Below are 19,599 nucleotides of genomic sequence, written 5' to 3' on the forward strand. Positions count from 1 at the left end.
TGAACCTGCTGCTCCAGTAATCTTCAGTGACAAGGCTGGCTCACACACCTGTGGTTCCATGTGTGCTATAGGCACTTCTATAATTTTAGAGCCCATTAACCACTAACTTACAAGTCTATGGTACTTATATTTTGTGAATGCTTCGTGAGGCTCAGGCTGATAGCCTATTTTCTTGGTTTGCCTTTTTCTCTTGTTTCCCAGGTGAGTGGCCTGGCTTTTCAAACTTACTGTGAGATTGGTTTCTTTTCCATGCTTCATTAAGACAGAACATTTGTTACCCTCTCTTCAGACATTGCCTAAGTCTTTGTACATGCACTTTTATCTTTTTCTATACTTTTTCCAACATGTTGAGTGAGTAGAAACTTACAGATGGAACTGCTGATGTGCTTTCATGTAGAGCATATTTTCTTTTACAGATGTATGTTTCATATTTTAATTTTCCTTTGCTGATACCAGCAGTTACTTTTATGCCTGGAAGATGAGGTGTTCCCACACTCCTCCATAGTTTTTCCTAGGAACATTTCTTTGTAGATTGGCTGGTGAGGAGAGCTGAAAGTTATAGGGCTGCAACCTTCCAGAAAGACATTGAATTATTTAGTATCACCACTCCTACCTAACATGATAGCATCATTGAACTCAAAGTTCAGCAGTGGCACTGCCATGATCTGTTCAAGCACTCTGCTGCTACAGAAAGCCCAGAAGCTGTCTGGAGAGGCTAAACATAGGCAGATTTGAAAGAAATATTTAATGCTTATAAATAATAATTACACTAAGAAAGATAGTTGAGCTTTATAAACATAAAAATCTTGTGTTGAGTCTTGGCTGTGTTAATAGGCTCTTCTGCTGTGGCTCTGTGTGGTGTGGCAGCCACTGGCACCTGCACTGAAGTGTAGATGTCTGTGATAGCTGGACCAGGGACACAACTGGTATAAAATATTTGTATAATTAATTAGGAGTTTAAAAATATATGCTCAAATGCACATATTTATTACACCTTGCTGTGCTACATCTGCATATATTTAGAAGTGCACAAGTAAAGAATGGAGTGGTAAAGTTAACATTCACTTCAGAAAACTCACAGATATATGAATCTAAGTAGTTTTATTTGCTGTAGGAAAGATCTTAAATCAATCTTTAAATCAAGAGGAAGACAATTTTTCATTCTCTTGTGTCACAGTGTCCAGAAATTCTGGGAAAATGAATAGGAGTGCTTGAATAATTTACTAGATTGTACTTATGGTTCTTTGTGGTTTGTAGTAGAAGTCCTCAATTAGAGGGTTTGCTAACAATCAGTTCAAGGGAAGTTGTTTTTCCAGAGACTTTCTAACAGGCAACTAAGTTAACATCAACCAACACCTTCCTATGTTCAAAACTGTAAAATACTAAATACACAGCTGGAGTAAAGTGACCCAATTCCATTTAATTGGAGCTACATCAGTTTATTCCAGAAGAGATTCAGCCAGTGAATGAATTACAAATAAATTTTCAGAGGGGAAAGGAAAGCCAACAAGATGAAACTGCAGAAGATATCCATGGAATTTCTCTGTCTTCATTCCATTGCCTTCTCTGAAGAATTAAAAAATGGATAATTCGGTCCAATTTAAGTTTCAAGATTGGCATTATTTGTTGATCAGTGCAGGCATTCATTGAAAATTAAATTTAGAAGTTTCTTTTTCAGTTATTTGCCTTTGAAAACCAAGAAAATAACAATCTTCCCAGTGTTTTCTCCAAAGGTGAGCAAAAGGAAATTAATTTAGGTATTATTTTTTTTTTAAAAATTGAATATTTTAAAAAATTGATGGTTTCTGAAATGGAGTTCTCATATAGCATTTTTACTATTCTGAGAAGTACCCATGCTAGAGCAGATTTTCAAACTCTATTCATACTGAGAACTGCTTTATTCCTTGAGTGTTTGCACTGAAGTTACAGTGAATTCTCAAAGAGCAAATTAGTGTCAGCATAACCTAGATATAGCTCCAGTTAAACTCCATGAACAGATACCATTAACTTCAGTGCAGGGTACAGAGAGTAGAGAGCAGGGGCCTGCCTTTAACTTTTTGCTATATTTATATTTAAAAGTCTTGAAAATAGAATTTGAGCAGTTACACATCAAGGCTGCACATACCACACTGGAGAACAGAATTTCAGTGATATATGCTCTTCTTGCAGGAAAAGACAGTCTTTATCATAAGTGTTAGAATTGCTCCCAGTCAAGTGGTAAAGAGATTTTCTGCTAGGTGGGAGAAAATGCAGTTATGTAAGTGTGCAAGACAGCAGGCCTGGATCTGCATCCAGATCCAACCTCTCCTGGGTGAACAAATTTGTTCAGCCTTGATTCTTTATACTAGAGGGATTAAATTAAATCTTCATGGTCTTACCCACAGGTGTTTCAAGAGTTAGTTTGCCCTCTGATTTTTATGGGAAATGCTGGACCCCAGTGCTGAAGTCCTTGATAAGCAGGTATGAATATCAGTGCTCCATTTATCTGTCTTATACAGAAACTATTATGATGATTAATACATATTGTTGTGGGAATAGCCATGTAGCAACTTTCTTTTAAACTGGTGACACATGGTGCTCAATTTATTACTGAACTAACTTTCACACTAACTTAAAAACAAAGTGTCTTCTTATTTGTATACGATTAGACCTTTTATACTTTGGAAGTCATAGTCATTCATTAAACACTGGTAGGTGATGTTGCCTTTTTTACCTATTTTGTGAGGGTAAAGTCAATGCCTGTTGTTTGAACTGGCTGGGTATTATCTGCTCCTTCCTTAGGAATAATACACAGCTTATCTTATCTGACCTATGACCCAATGTCACAGTGACCCAGTGCTGTGAAACTAAGCTATCACTCACCTCACATATTCTGCACTGAGAGCAAATGCATGGTGAGCTTCCTCCTGACACCATAAACTTGTCTGTTACTCTGGCACTAGAAAGGGATGATCCAGACCCATCCTGTTCTTGCAGTGGTACTGTGATATAAAAGAATATGTTACTAAGATGAACGTCCATGAAACAACAAAAAATCATCATTATACCTGAGAATATTGACTTCTAAAAAAAAATCAGTGCTTTCCCTTTTGTTCTTAAAAAATTTTGCACATTTTGGGTAGGACCACTATATAAGTAGCAATATTGAGCAATCATTATATATTTTTACCGCTCCACACTTTGAAAATAAAAAACAACGAGCCCAATTCCTTTCTTAAGCGAATCTGAAGTTTTACAGATTTGCAGAATACTTGGACTATTGTAAAGAAAAATAAAGCCTTGAGAATTTCCTTCTTTTTAAAATTCTTCCACAGCTGACTTGGGCATTGTCCTTCCAGGAATAGAAAGGCATCCTCCTGCAGTAGAGCAGAGGGTCATGTTCTATTCTGAAGTGGCAGCAGCTGTTTTGTGTGTTCTCAGTGCCCCCTGAAAAAGGGTTGTGATGCTGAGTTGGCTTAACCAGGTTTTCTCCCTCTTCCTGCTTTCATCCTGAGGCACACAGGGTGGTGTGGGCTCTCCTCACCTCCCTGCAGCAGTGCTCACACTTTTTACAGCCACAGTTCACCACAATAAACCAGACACAAGTATCCTTCCCTTTGGGTAAGTTACCAGCCATGGCACTTGGAGCCAGGCATGCAGCCCCAAGCAGCCCCTCAGCCTGCTGAGCAGGGCACTGCAGGCCTCAGAGCTCTGTGTCCTGTCTGTGCCATCACCATTCCATCCCCAAAGGGACTGAGCTGGACTCCTGACACGGCTAAATTCCAGGGCTGCCTGCTTTCCTGTCAGCACCAACCCCACCGGAGCCAATCACCCTGTGACCATGAAGCCTAAGGGTTAAGATAAACTTATTAGTTATCTTCTAGTGCAATGGAGTTACACAGCAAACACCAGTCCTCAAACATGATGTGACTCAAGCCTCAGATGCAAGTCGTCTAACATTTAACCCTGCTGAATGACTTGGGAAATAGTATAGCCTGAAAGGGGAGGGCAAACCCTGAAGGCACTGAATCTGTATGCTGGCTGATGAGCCAATGATGGTAGCCATGGTGGTGGACTGTCAGGCTTCAGAATGTGTTTCCATATTTGAATACAAATAAACACCTTTGAGCTTCTTAGTAAAACTAAGTCGTATCAAAACAATCTGTTTTCAGATTGAGGATGTCAGAGTTAGATTCCCCACTCCTCTTTCTACTTTCATTCTTTTATCTGGAAATGACAGGCAATGCACACTTGGCCTTAGGAACAGTCCCAACAACTACTTCAAAAAATGCACCAAAATGTGTCTTTACCTTAGCAGCAAAAAGCAAAAAGCTAATTTATCAAAATAAAATTCTACAGCTATTCTATTAATCTAGACCAACAGTATCTTTCAAACCATGCATATATCAGAAGCTAGACAACATATATATAGCATTTCTACCTGTTTTAATTTTTAAACTTTGTACCCAATTCCCACAATTATCACTCCAGTGGTGGTGTGCCAGCATCAAACTGGGAAAACAGTCAAAAAAAACCCCAGAAAACCCAAAGCTCCTTTTAAAGCAATCTAATGAAAAAAAAAATCCCTTTGTGAATGTACTAGAATAAGCATATGGCAATTTAGCCCAGCCTTGAACACATCCTCATTCATTAGACGATGTCTCTGGAGAGAATATCAAACATTATCTTGGAGGCTGTGCCACTCTTACAAATGCTGAATTTTTTGAGCAAAACATTCAGGGATTGAATGTTAAATATGAAATAGGTGTGAAGCTTCCTTTTAAAAATCTTTTGTAATGAGGAAAACTGAAGGCTAAAAATCTCTTCTCCTAGCCAACTGGTTATATCTATTTTAACCTGCTGTGGTTGCTTGGGAGCAGTTTGGCTAATCTCTGCTTTGTCATTAGGCTATACATTAGCAGGATGGAAATGGCATCTCTGCACCATAATTCAGCAATGTGAATACAGAACAAGGAGAGTGCAGAGCTATCCATGGCAGTACAACAGCAGATAATAAGACTCTGTTACTCAAGCAGAATGTGTTATGTAAAGACAATTGCTGTGTAGAAGCAATAGCTCTAATCAGGTTAATTAGGCTGTATTCATGTTTCATTTATGGTGCAAGTGCCCTGTAAAATCAAAGCAGTCTACCTCCTATTACTGCACTCCTAATACAGCCATCACATTCTCTGTAACACTCAACACCATATATTTTCTTCTTTAAAAGAAAAAAAATCCCAAGGTATTTCCTATTGCTTTTTAACAATCCCTTTTCTTCATTGTTTATGCCTAAAAGAAGAAAAAAAGGAAAAGATTCAGGTTGTGTATAAAGCCTCTGCCCACATTAAATTTCCTTCCTCTGCCACTAAATTAGGCACTTGGATTTGTTTGTGGAGGACCTGTTTGATTGTGGATTATTTATTTTTCATGTATTTTCTTGCTCACTAACATGACCTGTTGAATGTTTAAGAAAAATTGTATTGCCTTTAAAAAGTGTACCTCTTACCTTTCCTCCTTTTATCCATTTCCCTTAAGTGATGGATCTCCTGTTTATTCCCTCAGAACTAGCTGGAATGGTGTGTCTACTTTGAAGAAAGGATTAGAGCTCAGTGCTGTGACCCTCAAACTCTAGCTGTGTCTCCTCTCTACTTACTGCATTTATTCTGCAGCTCCTTTAAAGTAATAATGGGTACAACAATTCTGAGATCACTTTCTTTTCTCCCCCAAGGAAACAAGCCTGGGTAGAGAGGAGTTATTACAAAGAGAGAGTACATGCTGCAAATGAAGAGAAAATGGCAGCCTGCACCGTCTTAATTATTATAGTTGTTATTTTTGCAATCAGGTATCCACATGGTGATTGTAAGCTTAGATTCAGTGTGCTTCATTAGAAAAAAGAAATGCAGTAGATTCACTATCCATTTAGAACAAATTTATTCATATTACGCCTTAAATATAAAACCTTTTATTAAACTTGAAAAATGCTGTAGTTCAGTTTTGATATGTATGTGTCCCTCACACAGTATTTCAATGAGCTATTAATAACAATGTTTAAATAAATATTCTTTCTCACACAGTTCTGTACTTTATCTTATACATTCTGCCCTATGGAATGGAGCTAGTTGAGCTCAATATGATAGCACAGTATTACTGCAGAGGTCAAGCTGTGGCAGTGATGAGCAGGGTGAGAGGAGCAGGAGTTTTGCATGTTATCGCTTACAGTATTACTTTGCTGCTGTGCATTTACTTCCATGCTGGCTGCAAAACATGTAGCTGTTTGTAAGGATGTTTCTGACTACATTTCACAGCACCAAGGTATGCTGCTGAATTTCACAGGATTCACAAACATGGTGTATCTTGTCATAGCTCACAGGACTTAGCATCTTAGGAGAAAACATCAAGGAAATCTGTGTACACTTAATTTTTCACCACCTGAGCTCACACTGACCCAAAAATAATTATTAATCTATTTTAATGGTTCATATGTCTACTATATACTTAAACATTTTACTAGACATATTTCATTTCAGGGAAGGTCTGACTACCCATACAATTCTGTATCACTCTCTTCATGAAGGAAAGCTGAGATACTAAAATCCTCAAGATTTCATGAGGTCTTGGTAGTGAAGAAGCCCTCCTTTCACTCCTGGTGGAGCAATGATGGGGTAGAGGGACCATGAAACTGCATCCCTGACTCCAGCCCAGGTGCCCTGGCACTACAATAATGAACTTCACTATTCCTCAGTCAGGTGGAATCACTCCAAGTAAATGAAGAAATAATGTAAAGCACTGTTTGATAGGGCCTGCAGTAAATGTCTCTCCAGGCCTGAAGGAGAAGACCTCAGGACCTGGGTTTAGGTTTCACCCTTCTCCTCCCTGATGGACAGCACCAGCAGAGAAATCCTTGATCACCTCCTGGTGGATAAAGCCTGGCTGCCTGACTCAGTGCAGTGTTTGCTGTGCTGCACCTCCCACAGCCTCATGGAAATACCAGGTAGACATTCCTGAGCTCTCCTTCCTGCCCCCTCAGTAACCTTTGTATGCAGGTGGGTTTTTACCTGATATTTAATGTATCATTTGAACAAAAGACAAGTTTAAATTCAAAGTAAATGTTAAACACTTGCGAAAAAATACATATAATTGAAGTTAGGGAGCAAACTCCCTCCTGACGTGGTTTTACCAAGGATTGATCTAAATGTTATTGCTGCGAGTGGGAAATTCTGGATATATTTCCCCTAGTGGGACAGCAGAAAAAGCCCCATGAGAACCTACTGAGAAGTTCCCAATGGTCCCAACTCACTGAGGTCCTCTGGAAATTTAACTCACTTCTTATTAGATTCTTCTTATAAACAAAGAGAATAATTTCTCTCCTGTTTTCTTAGTATAAGCTTTCATGTTAAGCACAGGCTAATGTGATGGTCATACTGACAAGTTTTGTCTTTCCAGGTGTGGGAAGCAAGATATGGTAAACACCACAGAAAGGCAGTTTCTCATTGCATGCCCATGAGCTGTAAGGTGTCTCGAGCCTAAATCTGTGAAATCAACCACAAATTCTCCTCTAAAGGGAGAGTTTCAGTGTGAGCAAGGTTTATCTCCAAAGCAGTGACCCTTATGAAGAATAAATTAGCAGGAGATTGAAGACATGACCAGAAGAAAGATAAATTATTTCAGTTATGATGGAGGAACTATATTTGGATAATTTAAATTTTGGTGGGGTTTTTACTGTATAAATAAAATGTAGAGAAATGGAGGAAAATAGAAAGCAGGACATTTTTAAAATTAAATCTTTTCCAGCATATAGCTGCTAAGGTGTCCTGCTGAATTTCAAAAGGCTCACAAACACAGTGAATTATATAGAAAGTAAGGTAGCTGAACTCATGAGGTGATTTGAAGTTGTCAGCATTTATGACCTCAGAAATGTTTATTTTTTGATTGATCAATATGCATTCTAGAATGCACTTATTTGTCAAAGTAATGTGCCAAAACAAACATGTGATATCACATGCCTTTATAAAAGAGAAACCCATCACATTCACCTTTACTTTATCCCCATCATGAGGGGCTTGATATTAGCCCTGGTTTTAACCCTGGTGGGTAAGTATCTAACTTATGTGCTTTGATCAACTTAAAATTGTATATTCAGGAAAAGGTTTCAGAACCTCAATATAGTTCACTGGCAGATGTGAACTTTAACATGTTGTATAAAAAATATTTCATTACTTCTTTTGTTGTTTAAAGAAAAAAAAAAGGCATTTGGCTGGTGCTGAAATGGAAGTAAAGTTAATTAGAAAGGGTTATGCTATATGTGCAAGATGAGATATAGCCTTTTATACTACAGTACATTCACATTTTAGGGTTGTTTTTTTTTCTTTGTCATTTCATTCCTCTATTTTTTCTTCTCTTTCAGGGAGCCAGCATCTTAATTACCGTAAGTAATTTTCCTATCAACTAATATAATTATAATGAGTGAAATTAAAAATAGAATCTGAAAAGTGTATCAATGTTTAATATAGCTTTACAACAGCTAATTTAGTTCAGGTGCAATGCAAAATGAACAAATTTGTCTTTTTTTGTTCCAAACATTCTAATGCAGGTACTTTAATATATTCTGTACATTGTGTATAATATTTTATGGGAATCATTTCTTTGCAGAACCCGATTTCAGTGAAAACAAGGTTTATACATTTGATTATGAAACAACGCTTCTCAGTGGACTTCCAGAGAAAGGACTTGCAAGAGCTGGAATAAGAATAAAAAGTAAAGTGGAAATTAGTGGTATTGGGCCAAAACTTTGTCTCATTAGGGTAAGAAAATATGTTCAATTTGAAAGGTAAAATTCTCATCATACTTAGCTTCTTTTTTAAGCTTTTGTGAAGTTATTAGCTTTCCTCATGTGTTGTGCTTACTCAGGGATTATGTAACTAACACTGTTATTTTTTATACAGTGCCCTAAAATTCTATTTGCACTTTGCAAGGTAATTCTCAGCTCAAGCCAACCTTGGGCTTGAAGGATTTCTTCTGCTTTGTGGTCAGGGAAACAATGGAATGTAATTTGAAATGCACAATTATTTATTACTAGATCAATCCAATTGTTTCAAACTCTACAACCTAGGATTATTTAATCAACTGATTTCATAACCAGCAGACAAAAGGCAATAAAACATGCAACAGTAGTTGCATGTGATTCAATATTTAGCATAATTAATGTAATCTTTCTTTTTTCTGAAGGATCCTGAGTGACATTCTTTGTCATCCTCAATTGCATGTTTTTACTGCTTGCTGAGTAATTACTGAGGGGTTTGATTATGTGAAATACGCTTTTGTCTTTAACAGAAGCCTATATGTGCTTATAATGGTTGTAGAGAAATGCACACCTCAATTGCTTTACACAAACTTCACTTAGCCTTGTGCATGCAGGGAAGAAAAATGTTATTTTGAAATCTTTAATTTGGTTTATTGAAAACTTTAAGTCAAAAAGACTGGTGGCTGTCTAGTAAATGTTGTAGCCTTCCACCCTGAATTAGCCTGCTGTTATTTGGTATTTTTGTAAGTTCAAATTATAATAGATCTAGATGGGAAATATTGCTTTTCCATGACATTTGTAAGGGGATGGATTACAGAACAAAAAAAGCCAAGGAAATAAGAGTCACACATCTGGAGTGGTGAGTAGAAAGCTTCCCTATCAGAAAAGAGGCAGAAGAAGTCTTGTCCTTATCCCACATCCTCCTTCATTCCTGCCTAAATGGCTCTTGGTGTGCCAGGGTGAGCCTTCACCAAAAATTGATTCCTGTTCTCTAAAACTTTCTAACATAATTTTACAAGTGTTACTGCATTTTTGAAAAGTTTCCATTTCAGAAATAATTTCAGGCAAGGAAAGGAGAAGAGGAAAGAAAGCATAACTTTTTGGGCAAGTTCTAAGCTAAAGGAAATAGTACATTTATTCCCTTCTTCTCTGGGAAAAGTTTATTTTGCTGCTGTTATATTTAAATTAGGCAGTTTGGAGGGATGGTTCAGGGAATTAAACTTTCATCTGCAGCCTACTAGTTCGCATTCAGCCCAAACAAAAAGCTGTGCTCCCTGGGCAGTTTCCAGCTGACAATTTTTTCATCACAAACCAACAAGTAAGAATTGCCAGCTGTGTTCAAAACCAAGCAGACAGCCGAAGTCCTGCCTGGGCCCCAAGGGCTGGGGAAAACTACCTCGCCCTGACCCTGCAGAGCAGTTCCAAACCTGCCTGTGTGCAATATGCCAGAAGCATGTCCAAGAGGCAGCATGAGGGATTTACTCTCTAACAGCCTTCCCTGTAAGCTTCAGTTACTGGGACTGGCAGTGATCTCCACCAACAATAACACAAATAAATATGAAAGTGCAGTCTCCAGTGATTTGCTGCATGAGGATTTAGTTTGTGTGGCTTTTTGAGAAATTAATCCGTGTCTTGCGCCATATCACCAGCCTGAGGTGTCAGAGAAAAGTCTCTTTAAGTTGTCAAAATATATAGAAGGGAAGGGTCCTCTGAGACACTAAGCTAAACATGCCCATTCTCTGGGATAGGAATTTTTCAAGTTATGCATAGTTTAGCACAAGTTTCTACTTGTTTGGTTGTGCCCTGTGTTGAGGCTGGAGAGTGAAGTGCAGAGTGGGGCTGGAGCCAGTGCCTCAGCCTTTGGTTCCACAGCAAAACGTGTAGGGAAGGACAATTTCTGTAACCTGCTGTCCACTGCTCAAACTAATTCTGCATGTCTGGCTGGCCTAGAGGCCATGTGTTTATTAGTTTCAGATTGCTGCCTGCGCTCTGTGACCCCTGTGAGGGAAATGACAGAGTTCACAACAGGAGTTAATGATGCTTTATGCAACATTAACTTTCTCCTGCAATTTCCTGCAGATCTTCCACACTACTTTTGGGTAGCAACCTGCTGCATGTGGCTCTTCTCTGGCTCATTTCTTTGCACAAGTCAACCTTTGGCAATATGGATTGTCTGTGAAACAGAACAGAGTGCAGTGGCTGTGGAAATATCAGCCATTTGCAGTGCTCTCTTTCATTTTATATACAGAAATATGTGTATCAACACTAGTTATGCTAAATGACAACTTCTAAGTTTCGCCTTTGAAGAAGCTTTGTGTTATTTAAAAGCTTATTTTTGATGTGATTGAAGCTCTAGATGCTTGTGTGCATTGAAAAAAAGTTAACTGGGGGGAAAAAAACTGAAAGAGGAGTTTCATTCCCCCTTTGTTCCAGATTCACTCGATCGAAGCCGCAGAGTACAACGGTGCCTGGCCCGAGAGCTCGTTCTCCCGATCCCTGAAACTGACCCAGGTCCTCACTGGGCAGCTCAGCAGCCCCATCAAGTTTGAGTACAGCAATGGCCACGTTGGGAACATTATGGCTCCTGATTCTGTCTCGGATGATGGGCTGAACATCTACAGAGGGATTGTGAACGTGCTGGAGCTGAGCTTAAAGAAGGCGCAGAATTCATACAGTCTGCAGGAGGTGAGTTTTGGGTTTGGCCATTGTGGTGCCTTTGTAAATAAATAAACTTTCATTTCAGAGTCTTCTACTGCATTTTCCGTATTCATCCTTGACATGAAATTCACTTATAAGAAAGACCTAAGCTTGGGACATCATGATTAAGTTTCATATGGGACAACATTTGGTGGCGATGTACTTAAACAGAACAACAGAAGAGCATATTTTTAAGCTGGTTGATGAAAGTATTTCAGAAAATACATTTGCAGAATTAAACTCTTGGAAAGTCTGGCTTGTGATTCCAGAGAAAGTAAACTGTGAAAGATGAAGCCTACATAAAATGGGAACACTGTATAAAACATGCTTGAAAATACAGTTTCATATTAAAGTCAAAATAACAGTAATTTGACTTTTTCTACCAATCGTATATACCTTAATCTCTTCTAGCTCCTCTTTTAGGAAGAAAATAGTATATATGTCATAACATTACCATAACAGCTTTGACAGTTGCAGTTGATGCTCTGTTGAAATTTCCACTGTTTTTCAAGTTTTAATATATTAGTCAAGGTCAATCATCTGATATTACTATTCACCACAGAAATTGCAATGTGTTTAGTTTTTGTGAAACCATATTTACGTTGATTACACTACATTCAATTCAGAGATTGGCAAAAACCTAAATTATTATACTTTCATGTTATTTTTATTGGAACTATAGACAAGAGTAACTCTATTTTTTTTTTAATTTATTTTTACATAAGTAGAGTTGTTTCTGGGAAAGGAGTTAGATGATTTAATTTTTTGCACGCTGTTTGCTGCACATAAAAATCCGTAAAAATCCGTGTGGTGTTGTTGGATATTCTGCAACGCTATTTTCTCATATCAAGTTTCACATCTTAATTCTTTCTAATTCAGTTAGCAATATGTTCTACTCTCACCGCTAGGCAATAGATGTGACTTCACCTTCTGGAATAATTTCCAAGTTTTCTTTGCTTCTCTCAGACAGCAACTGATTAGTGAGCTTTGGCACCCATGCTTGACCATCTTGAGTCACTCTGCAAAGGAAGATAAACATTATTAGTCCCAAAATCTGAGCTGCAGAGAGGTTTAAAGGACTAACCCAGGAAGGTGCACATCCCATCCTGTGGGTTCAGGGTGTCTTAGCTGGCCATAAACTGCACAAAGCTGTGAAGCTCAGCTGGTAGAAGTCTGCTCCATCCCACTGAACTCTCTGGGTTGGATTCTCCCATTTAAAGTCTGGATGTCTCTACCATACCCTGCCGAGTGCAGAGACCCACACTTGTATTTGCAGAGTGCAAGGCTTCCAGAAATCTTGGGCAATTCCTATTTCTAGCCTTTACCAAAGACACAGTGTCTCAGGGAATTCTGTTAAGCTGAAAATGAAGTGGATACATCTTCCTTCCTAAACACCACGTGAGCATTTCTCTGCTCTCACATAGCCCAGAGCTGGTCTCTGCACTAGCTATGCTATAAATAACAATAATAAAAAAATCAGGAAAATAGCTCTTCCTCCTGAAATGCAATCAAGCATTTTTCCTCTACAAAAATCTCACTGACTGTGGAGACTTAAAAGCTCTTATAAATGTAAATGCTCAAAATATTATTTAAGAGCTCAGCTAAAACTGTGAACTCAAGAAGACCCACAATCAAAACTCTTATCCTGAAATTTTTTTTAATTATTGCTGGTCATATTGTGACAGATCACCTGATACTGCAAGGCCTGTTCCACAGGCATTTGTAAGCTCTCTGTAAATGCAAGTTTTGAGGGCAGAATGCCATCTCCAGCCTTGAAATACTTTACTGTTAAGATTTCATTCTGACTGATCAAATTATTTTGACATTTTTTTATTAATATTTTCTCAAAACATATTTCATCATCAACAGCTCTAGCTGAAAATTATTACTCCCGTTTCCTGAGGCTCTGAGTGAAACTTTTGGGAGATTTGGTTCTCTCAGTGTAACTCTGATTTGGCTTACTGGAAATGATACTTGTTAAAAAGAGAAGAAAGTAATGATCATTGCAATTTTGCTTCTGAATAATATAAAGAAAAATAAATCATTCACTTCCATTAGTAATTTTGAAAATGCAGAATTAAACAGGAAATTTCATGAGGTGAGGAAAAGCTTTGCGTAATAGTGACCTTCTCTGATCCTGTTCTCATTTTTGCCAGGCTGGGATTGGAGGTATTTGTAACACAACATATACAATCCAGGAAAACAAGAGAGCAAGCGTAGTCTATGTGGGCAAATCCAAGGACCTGGACAGCTGTGAAGAGAAAGTTCAAATTGTCACAGGATCAGCGTTCACTCATCCATGCAAGACCTGCCAGCAGGTAAATCAGAGTGGTATTGTGTATAAGTATTTTAAATTCTTATGCAGAACACCATTTGATATCCACAAAATCTCTTAATTTTAAATACTAAAAATGAGAGGAAAATCAGATCTGCTGTATCCAGTTGTCAATATTTTCTTTCTGTACGAAAATGACGCCACAGAGAAGCAGAGGCTGGGCTGCCCACTGTAATGTACTGCAAGCACACTTGAGCTAGCTCAAGCTAGCTGGCTTGGAAACCATTAATTATCAGCATGAGTTAGTTCACCTACTCTGTTGAGTAAAAAAAAATAGTAACAATGTCCATTTTCTGCTATTCAAGACAGGTACTGCTGAACTTTATTATAATCCTGTCTCTGAAATTGAGTGGTTTATGCAGCTGCTCTCCTCAGAAAAATGTGTCTGCTTCTCGAGGGAATGACCAATTACTTAGATTTGGGAAAAGGAAAAAGCAGCTAACACTTCTTAGCAGTAAAAGTAATGGAGACAGGCAGTGAGCCTGACCTCTCCCATGGAAGTGAGTGCACAGAATTCACATTGATTGCTCTTATGGCCAATGAACAAAACAGCCCTGGAAAACAAATGAGTTGAAGTGGGTGATGTAATAGCCTCTAGTTACAGAATTTCAAAGCTCAATGACTTTTTATTTTCTTTGTTTCTTTTTTTTTTTTTTTGTATTATAAAGAGGAACAAGAATTCTCGTGCAACTGCTACTTACAATTACAAAATTAAATATTCACGTAGTGAAGCTGTAATTACACAAGCTGATGTGGAGGAAATTCACCAGTTTTCCCCTTTCAACGAGATAACAGGAGGAAATGCTATTGTAGAAGCAAGGTACTGTACATATTGCTTTAATTCAGCAACCCAGTAACCTGAGTGAAGGGCTATAAGAGAAATAAATCCTTTACTTCCACAGCCTATTGTTTGCCAGTACTTAATTACATAAAATCCCAAACAGCTCATAAAAACAACCGTCACTGTTAGTTGTAAATCTGAAACATGCACATCCCTATCCAAATTTTGTTAGCTAAACTTGGCAGGACTTGACTATTTTATTTCTCAGGAATATTTGATTTATGCCATAAAAGCCAAAACAAATGTAATTCCATCTGAGAAATTGTGGACTAATATATTTGAAGCAAAATACTCTGAAAGACAGTTACTCAGGAAAAAGAGTTCCCTGGAAAATAATAATGCAGTAAGATATCCTTGGAGACTAGTTCACAAAAAACCTAGATAAGACTCTGGATTCCTAAATACCATGGGCAGCTTGCAAATCTCCCACCAAAACTGTTTCTTGATAGGAAATTGGGTTTTATTGCAAAACAATTGGGCACAAGACATGTTAAATGCATTTGCTTTTTCACAGCACATTCTGCATATTTCTTAAAGAAATTTAGGGCAAAACACAAATAAGTTTTTCTATGAAATTGTGTCCCTAGCTCAAGCACTCAAACTCTCAGTATTTGAAATTTTTTCATCTATCAAATTCATTTATTGGAAAAATTTTCAGTTACTTGAATTTACTTTAATTATGGGCTCTGGAAATAGGAGTGCCCTACTGAAGGGAGAGGCTTTTTGCATAAATGTCGCAGTGCAGAAGGTGTTCTTTGATCCCACCCTACAGCTGCTGTAATCTTCATTGCTCCATTAGCTTCTGCAAGGATCTCTTGGAAACAGCAGCATCAGAAATTTTGTGTCAGTAGCTGACTGATTAACTTCATGTGTATAATAAGAACCTGTTCCATTTGGCTAACCAAACAAAACTAAACCCAAAAAAACAGTGAAAGTGGCTTTAATGTCTTACACAATCAAGGTGTAGATAGACACACCTGCAGTTCTTATTAAATTATGGGGATTTTTGAGTCTGCATTAGTCTGGAGACAATGGATTTATGGTGCATTACACTCTCCTTGTGCAGCCTGTAGAGATTGTCTTCAGTAAGGTCTTTCTCAGCTTTCAGAAGGATAGTACCTTTACTTTTCCCATTTTCTCTGCATTTTTATCATTACCCAGCTGAAGGGGACAAATATAAGATAGTTGGGAAGATGTGACTATCTCACTCAAGTCTTCAGAAGTTATTTCCACAATGCATTCTCTGTTAAAAAAAAGTAATCTATCAAGGCACTTGGAGCTGAGCTTTCAGACCTGCTCAGCATAAGACTCTTGCAGCACCTTTCAAGGCCAAGAGAGATTTCACTACTGTTTCACCATTTTAATCCCATCTTTAGCATTCATTTGCTCTTCTCTTTAGAATACAGCATTTTCTCATCTATTCTAGGCAGATATATCTCTTCCCAAAACAATGAAAATGAAGACATAATAGATTCATCAGGATTTGAAAGGGGGAGTTAAATGTGCCTGAGTGTACCTGATGTTATACTTTGTGACCCAAATGCCCTTTCAATAATATTGTATAAAATTTCAAGAGAGAAAAAATCTCTACTGATTCTGTAGCAGTTTCTATTCAAATTCCAGTGGCTTGTCTGTAAAGCAGTTATATGCTATTTTTCTGCAGCAGTTCTCTGCAATCCATATGGAAGGAGTGAATAGAAATGATACAGAAGATCATAGAGATTCCAAAATAAACACACCAATTTTCTACAGAGATTTCGAGAGACTCTGTAGTACAGCAATATTGCTTTTGGAATGTTTTCAGTTGTTCAGTACAAATACCTAACTTTATTATAGTGTCCTAAATGACCCATTTTAAACATAATTGGTAGGATAGGCTGCATCTCTTTAGCTGAAAATGTAAAAAGATAGCAAATATTTACAAAGACAGTCTCTCATTGGAATTATTCTTAACAACAAATGATGAAGGTTTGTTGATTCTTAAAAAGTTTTCAAAAGGTCGAGCACTTTTCCAAAGACTAATACTGAATTTATGTGACCCTTTTCTTTTAAAATCCAATTTAAAGCTTCATGAGAACCTTCTTTTGTAGTCCCCAGGATATTCAGCTTACCAAACAAAATGGGGAGGGAATTGTAATAGTTCAAGTAAAAAGATTGTAGCATTTCTTATTGTATCTAAAAACTTTCAATTCCATTTGAAGCTTCCAGGAGAGACACAGACACATAACAGCTTTTATGAACTTCTTAAAATGTTTAAATTAAATTGTAATTTCTGAGCAAGTTTCCCATCTGTGTTTTTCTAGAGTCCATCTTTTACTCCTTAAGCCACAGCAAGTACTTTCTGTGATATTCTTCAGGCCACAACCTCTCACCTCCCTCTTCTTCCATAAATTCTCAAGCCCAGTTTTTCCCAAAGGAAGGCAAAGGCTGGCTCTGTTCTGAGCCCTGTTGGGCAAGTGCGCACCTCCTCAGAGCCTGGTTCTGAGCAGCATGTCCAAATGCATCTGGCTGCAAATACCCTCAATAGCAAAACCTTTTGTAGCTGCATTGCAGTACGGCGAAGCAGGATTACTGTTTGTTGGGGTTTTTTTTAGTTTGTAGCCTGAATCTTGTGATGTTTTTTTCCTGGCATTCTCCATTCCAGGCAGAAACTTGTTTTGACTGACGTGCAGAAGCAGAAGGCAGAGGTCCCATCAAAAGAGTACCAGAATCGTGGATCTCTTCAGTATCAGTTTGGCAGTGAGCTGCTTCAGCTTCCTGTCCACTTATTCAAAATAAAGGATGTGGAAAATGAGGTAAAGCCCAGCAACTAGACAGATTCTTTGTTGGAGATTTAAATCCCTGCTTGTGGGAAACAATGCATGTGATCTTCCCGCATTTTCATCTTTCTACAGATAGAGGAAAGCCTTCAAGAATTAGTAGAGGCCACCTCTGAGCAACTTCCCAATGATGCGCCAGCAAAAGCTCTCAAGCTCCTGCAGCTCTTCCGTGCAGCAAGCGAGGAGAATTACGAATCGGTGTGGAAGCGATTCTCCAGTCGGCCAGCCTACAGGTACAGGCAGTAAAGGTGGTGCGGTGCTGCTTCTGTGGAGACCCTCTGGGATCCCTGTGTTCAGAGGCAGACTTGGAAAATGCTGCTTGCCTTTCCCATTGCAGGCGCCACATTCTGGATATAATCCCTGCAGTGGCCAGCCACCGAGCACTCAGGTTCCTGCGGCACAAAATGGAGAGGCAGGAGCTCAGCAGCTGGGAAGTGACTCAAACAGTGCTTGTGGCTCTGCACTCCAGCCCTCCAACTCAGGATGTGATGGAGGAAGCAACGGTGGGATCCTCTAAACACTCTCAAACCACCCTCCTGATTCTAGCATCTGTTGTATTTATTCCTTTGACAAGATAGCAAAGACTTTGAAATTACAAAGGTTTTATATTCTCTAGCGAGGTTGAAAGGGCTTTGTTTCCTGCGTGTCTTAAGGGGAGGAGAATGCAAATCAAAAGGGCGAAAATGAGTCCGGAATGAAACGGGAAATAAGGACTAAAATACCCCACAGGGACAGAGGTTATTGCTGCAAACAGTGGCTTTAGTCTCTCTTTTTCCAAATGTACTTTATAGTTACATCAGATTAGTTCTCTGACTGTTTACAAAGACAAGGGAGCAAGAAATACATATTTGTTATATCCACGTATTTGTCTTAATTGTCCTAGAAGGATGGCTGTGAATCTGAGAAGATCTGTCAAAACCAAGGAAATTATGTCAATGTGTAGCCATGTAGGAGGAAGTCTAATTATTTTTGCAATTTTTTCTGTGTACACAGGCTTTAATCCAGTCTCAGATGCAAGAATTTATCTCTGCCTACCCTAAGTAGAGATGACGAACCCCAGACTAGATTTTTTTCCCCCAGTGAAAGCCCTGACAGCCCAACTGTTACTGTGTGCTGGTGCTCTGCTTCCCACACAAGAAACCAGTGGGCTGGTGCCTCCTGTCAGCTCCTACATTTATAAAAGATATTCCTCTCTACCCAAGCAGTGAGGTCCATTCACAACAAATCTCAAATTCATTGTACCTATAGCTGAGGCAATCACAAAACATGATGAATGTTTCTTCAATAATGTGCATTTTTCCATTCCATGACTGGGTGATTTCTTCCCTTTGGATTGTAGGCTATGCCTAATTTAAATGTGAAACACTGTAAAAGAGACAGATCTGCCTTCCAGATGTTACTTGGTGTTACTTTACAATTACAGTGTCAAATACAGCACTATCCACAGATTAACTGAAAATCCATCAACAAAAACAATATCAAAAGCCCGATTTTGTCTTCCATTAGGCAGAACCATATTTTTCAATAATGTTTCTCTTCATTAATGGTAGTAACAACCAGCTGCCTTCTCCCCAGCTCATAGTAAAGAAGCACTGCCCACGCTCGAGCTCCGTGCTTGGGAAGGTTTGCCACCTCAGCTACGCGTCCCTGTGCCACAAGCAGTGCTCCTCCTCAGACTCCTGCTCCGAGTGTCTCCAGGTAACCACGGGGTTATTTATCATTTAAAAGAAAAAATTAAGCCTTGAGTTCTTTCTTCATTATTCAGAAAGCTGTATTTCGCTTCACTACAGCGTTTCCTTTGGGGAAAGGAACCCCAGTTGGTTAAATACAGCATTTTTATCTTTAGATTAGCACACAAAAGAGAGTGAGAGGAAGGAGCAAACAATTCATAACACTTTCTATCTGAGTGTCTCTGAGTGCTTTGTTGCCAATTATTAATGAAGTCTTGTGACATTGCTCAAAAATACTTTAAATATAGGCATTATGTATATTTATAAATCAACTAAGTGATACAAAAGCCCAGGTTTTTTGTCAGAATTAATGTATCCTAGCCAGAAGCAGAGCCCAGTCATCAATATAGGCTATAAGGTTGTTATAACAGCAGTAATACCCTCCCCGCTCTACACTG

At 38.5% G+C, this 19,599-nt stretch overlaps 1 protein-coding gene across 1 annotated transcript in view; it reads left to right on the forward strand.

Annotated features, from left to right (window-relative positions):
* The first annotated feature begins 8,030 nt into the window (after positions 1–8,030).
* Positions 8,031–19,599, forward strand: part of LOC128943322 (vitellogenin-1-like) — a 42,791-nt gene continuing 31,222 nt past the window's right edge. Inside the window, exons 1-10 of the mRNA XM_054286220.1 lie at positions 8,031–8,070; positions 8,384–8,404; positions 8,629–8,780; positions 11,213–11,464; positions 13,633–13,794; positions 14,480–14,631; positions 17,297–17,447; positions 17,547–17,704; positions 17,809–17,974; positions 19,047–19,169. Of these exons, the coding sequence (XP_054142195.1) occupies positions 8,031–8,070; positions 8,384–8,404; positions 8,629–8,780; positions 11,213–11,464; positions 13,633–13,794; positions 14,480–14,631; positions 17,297–17,447; positions 17,547–17,704; positions 17,809–17,974; positions 19,047–19,169 (1,377 nt within the window). The remainder of the gene's footprint in view (positions 8,071–8,383; positions 8,405–8,628; positions 8,781–11,212; positions 11,465–13,632; positions 13,795–14,479; positions 14,632–17,296; positions 17,448–17,546; positions 17,705–17,808; positions 17,975–19,046; positions 19,170–19,599) is intronic.

This window comes from Melozone crissalis, unplaced genomic scaffold (genome assembly GCF_028551555.1).
Source record: "Melozone crissalis strain CALT ecotype California unplaced genomic scaffold, PUWL_Pcris_2 ptg000045l_1, whole genome shotgun sequence".
Classification (NCBI taxonomy): Eukaryota; Metazoa; Chordata; class Aves; order Passeriformes; family Passerellidae; genus Melozone; species Melozone crissalis.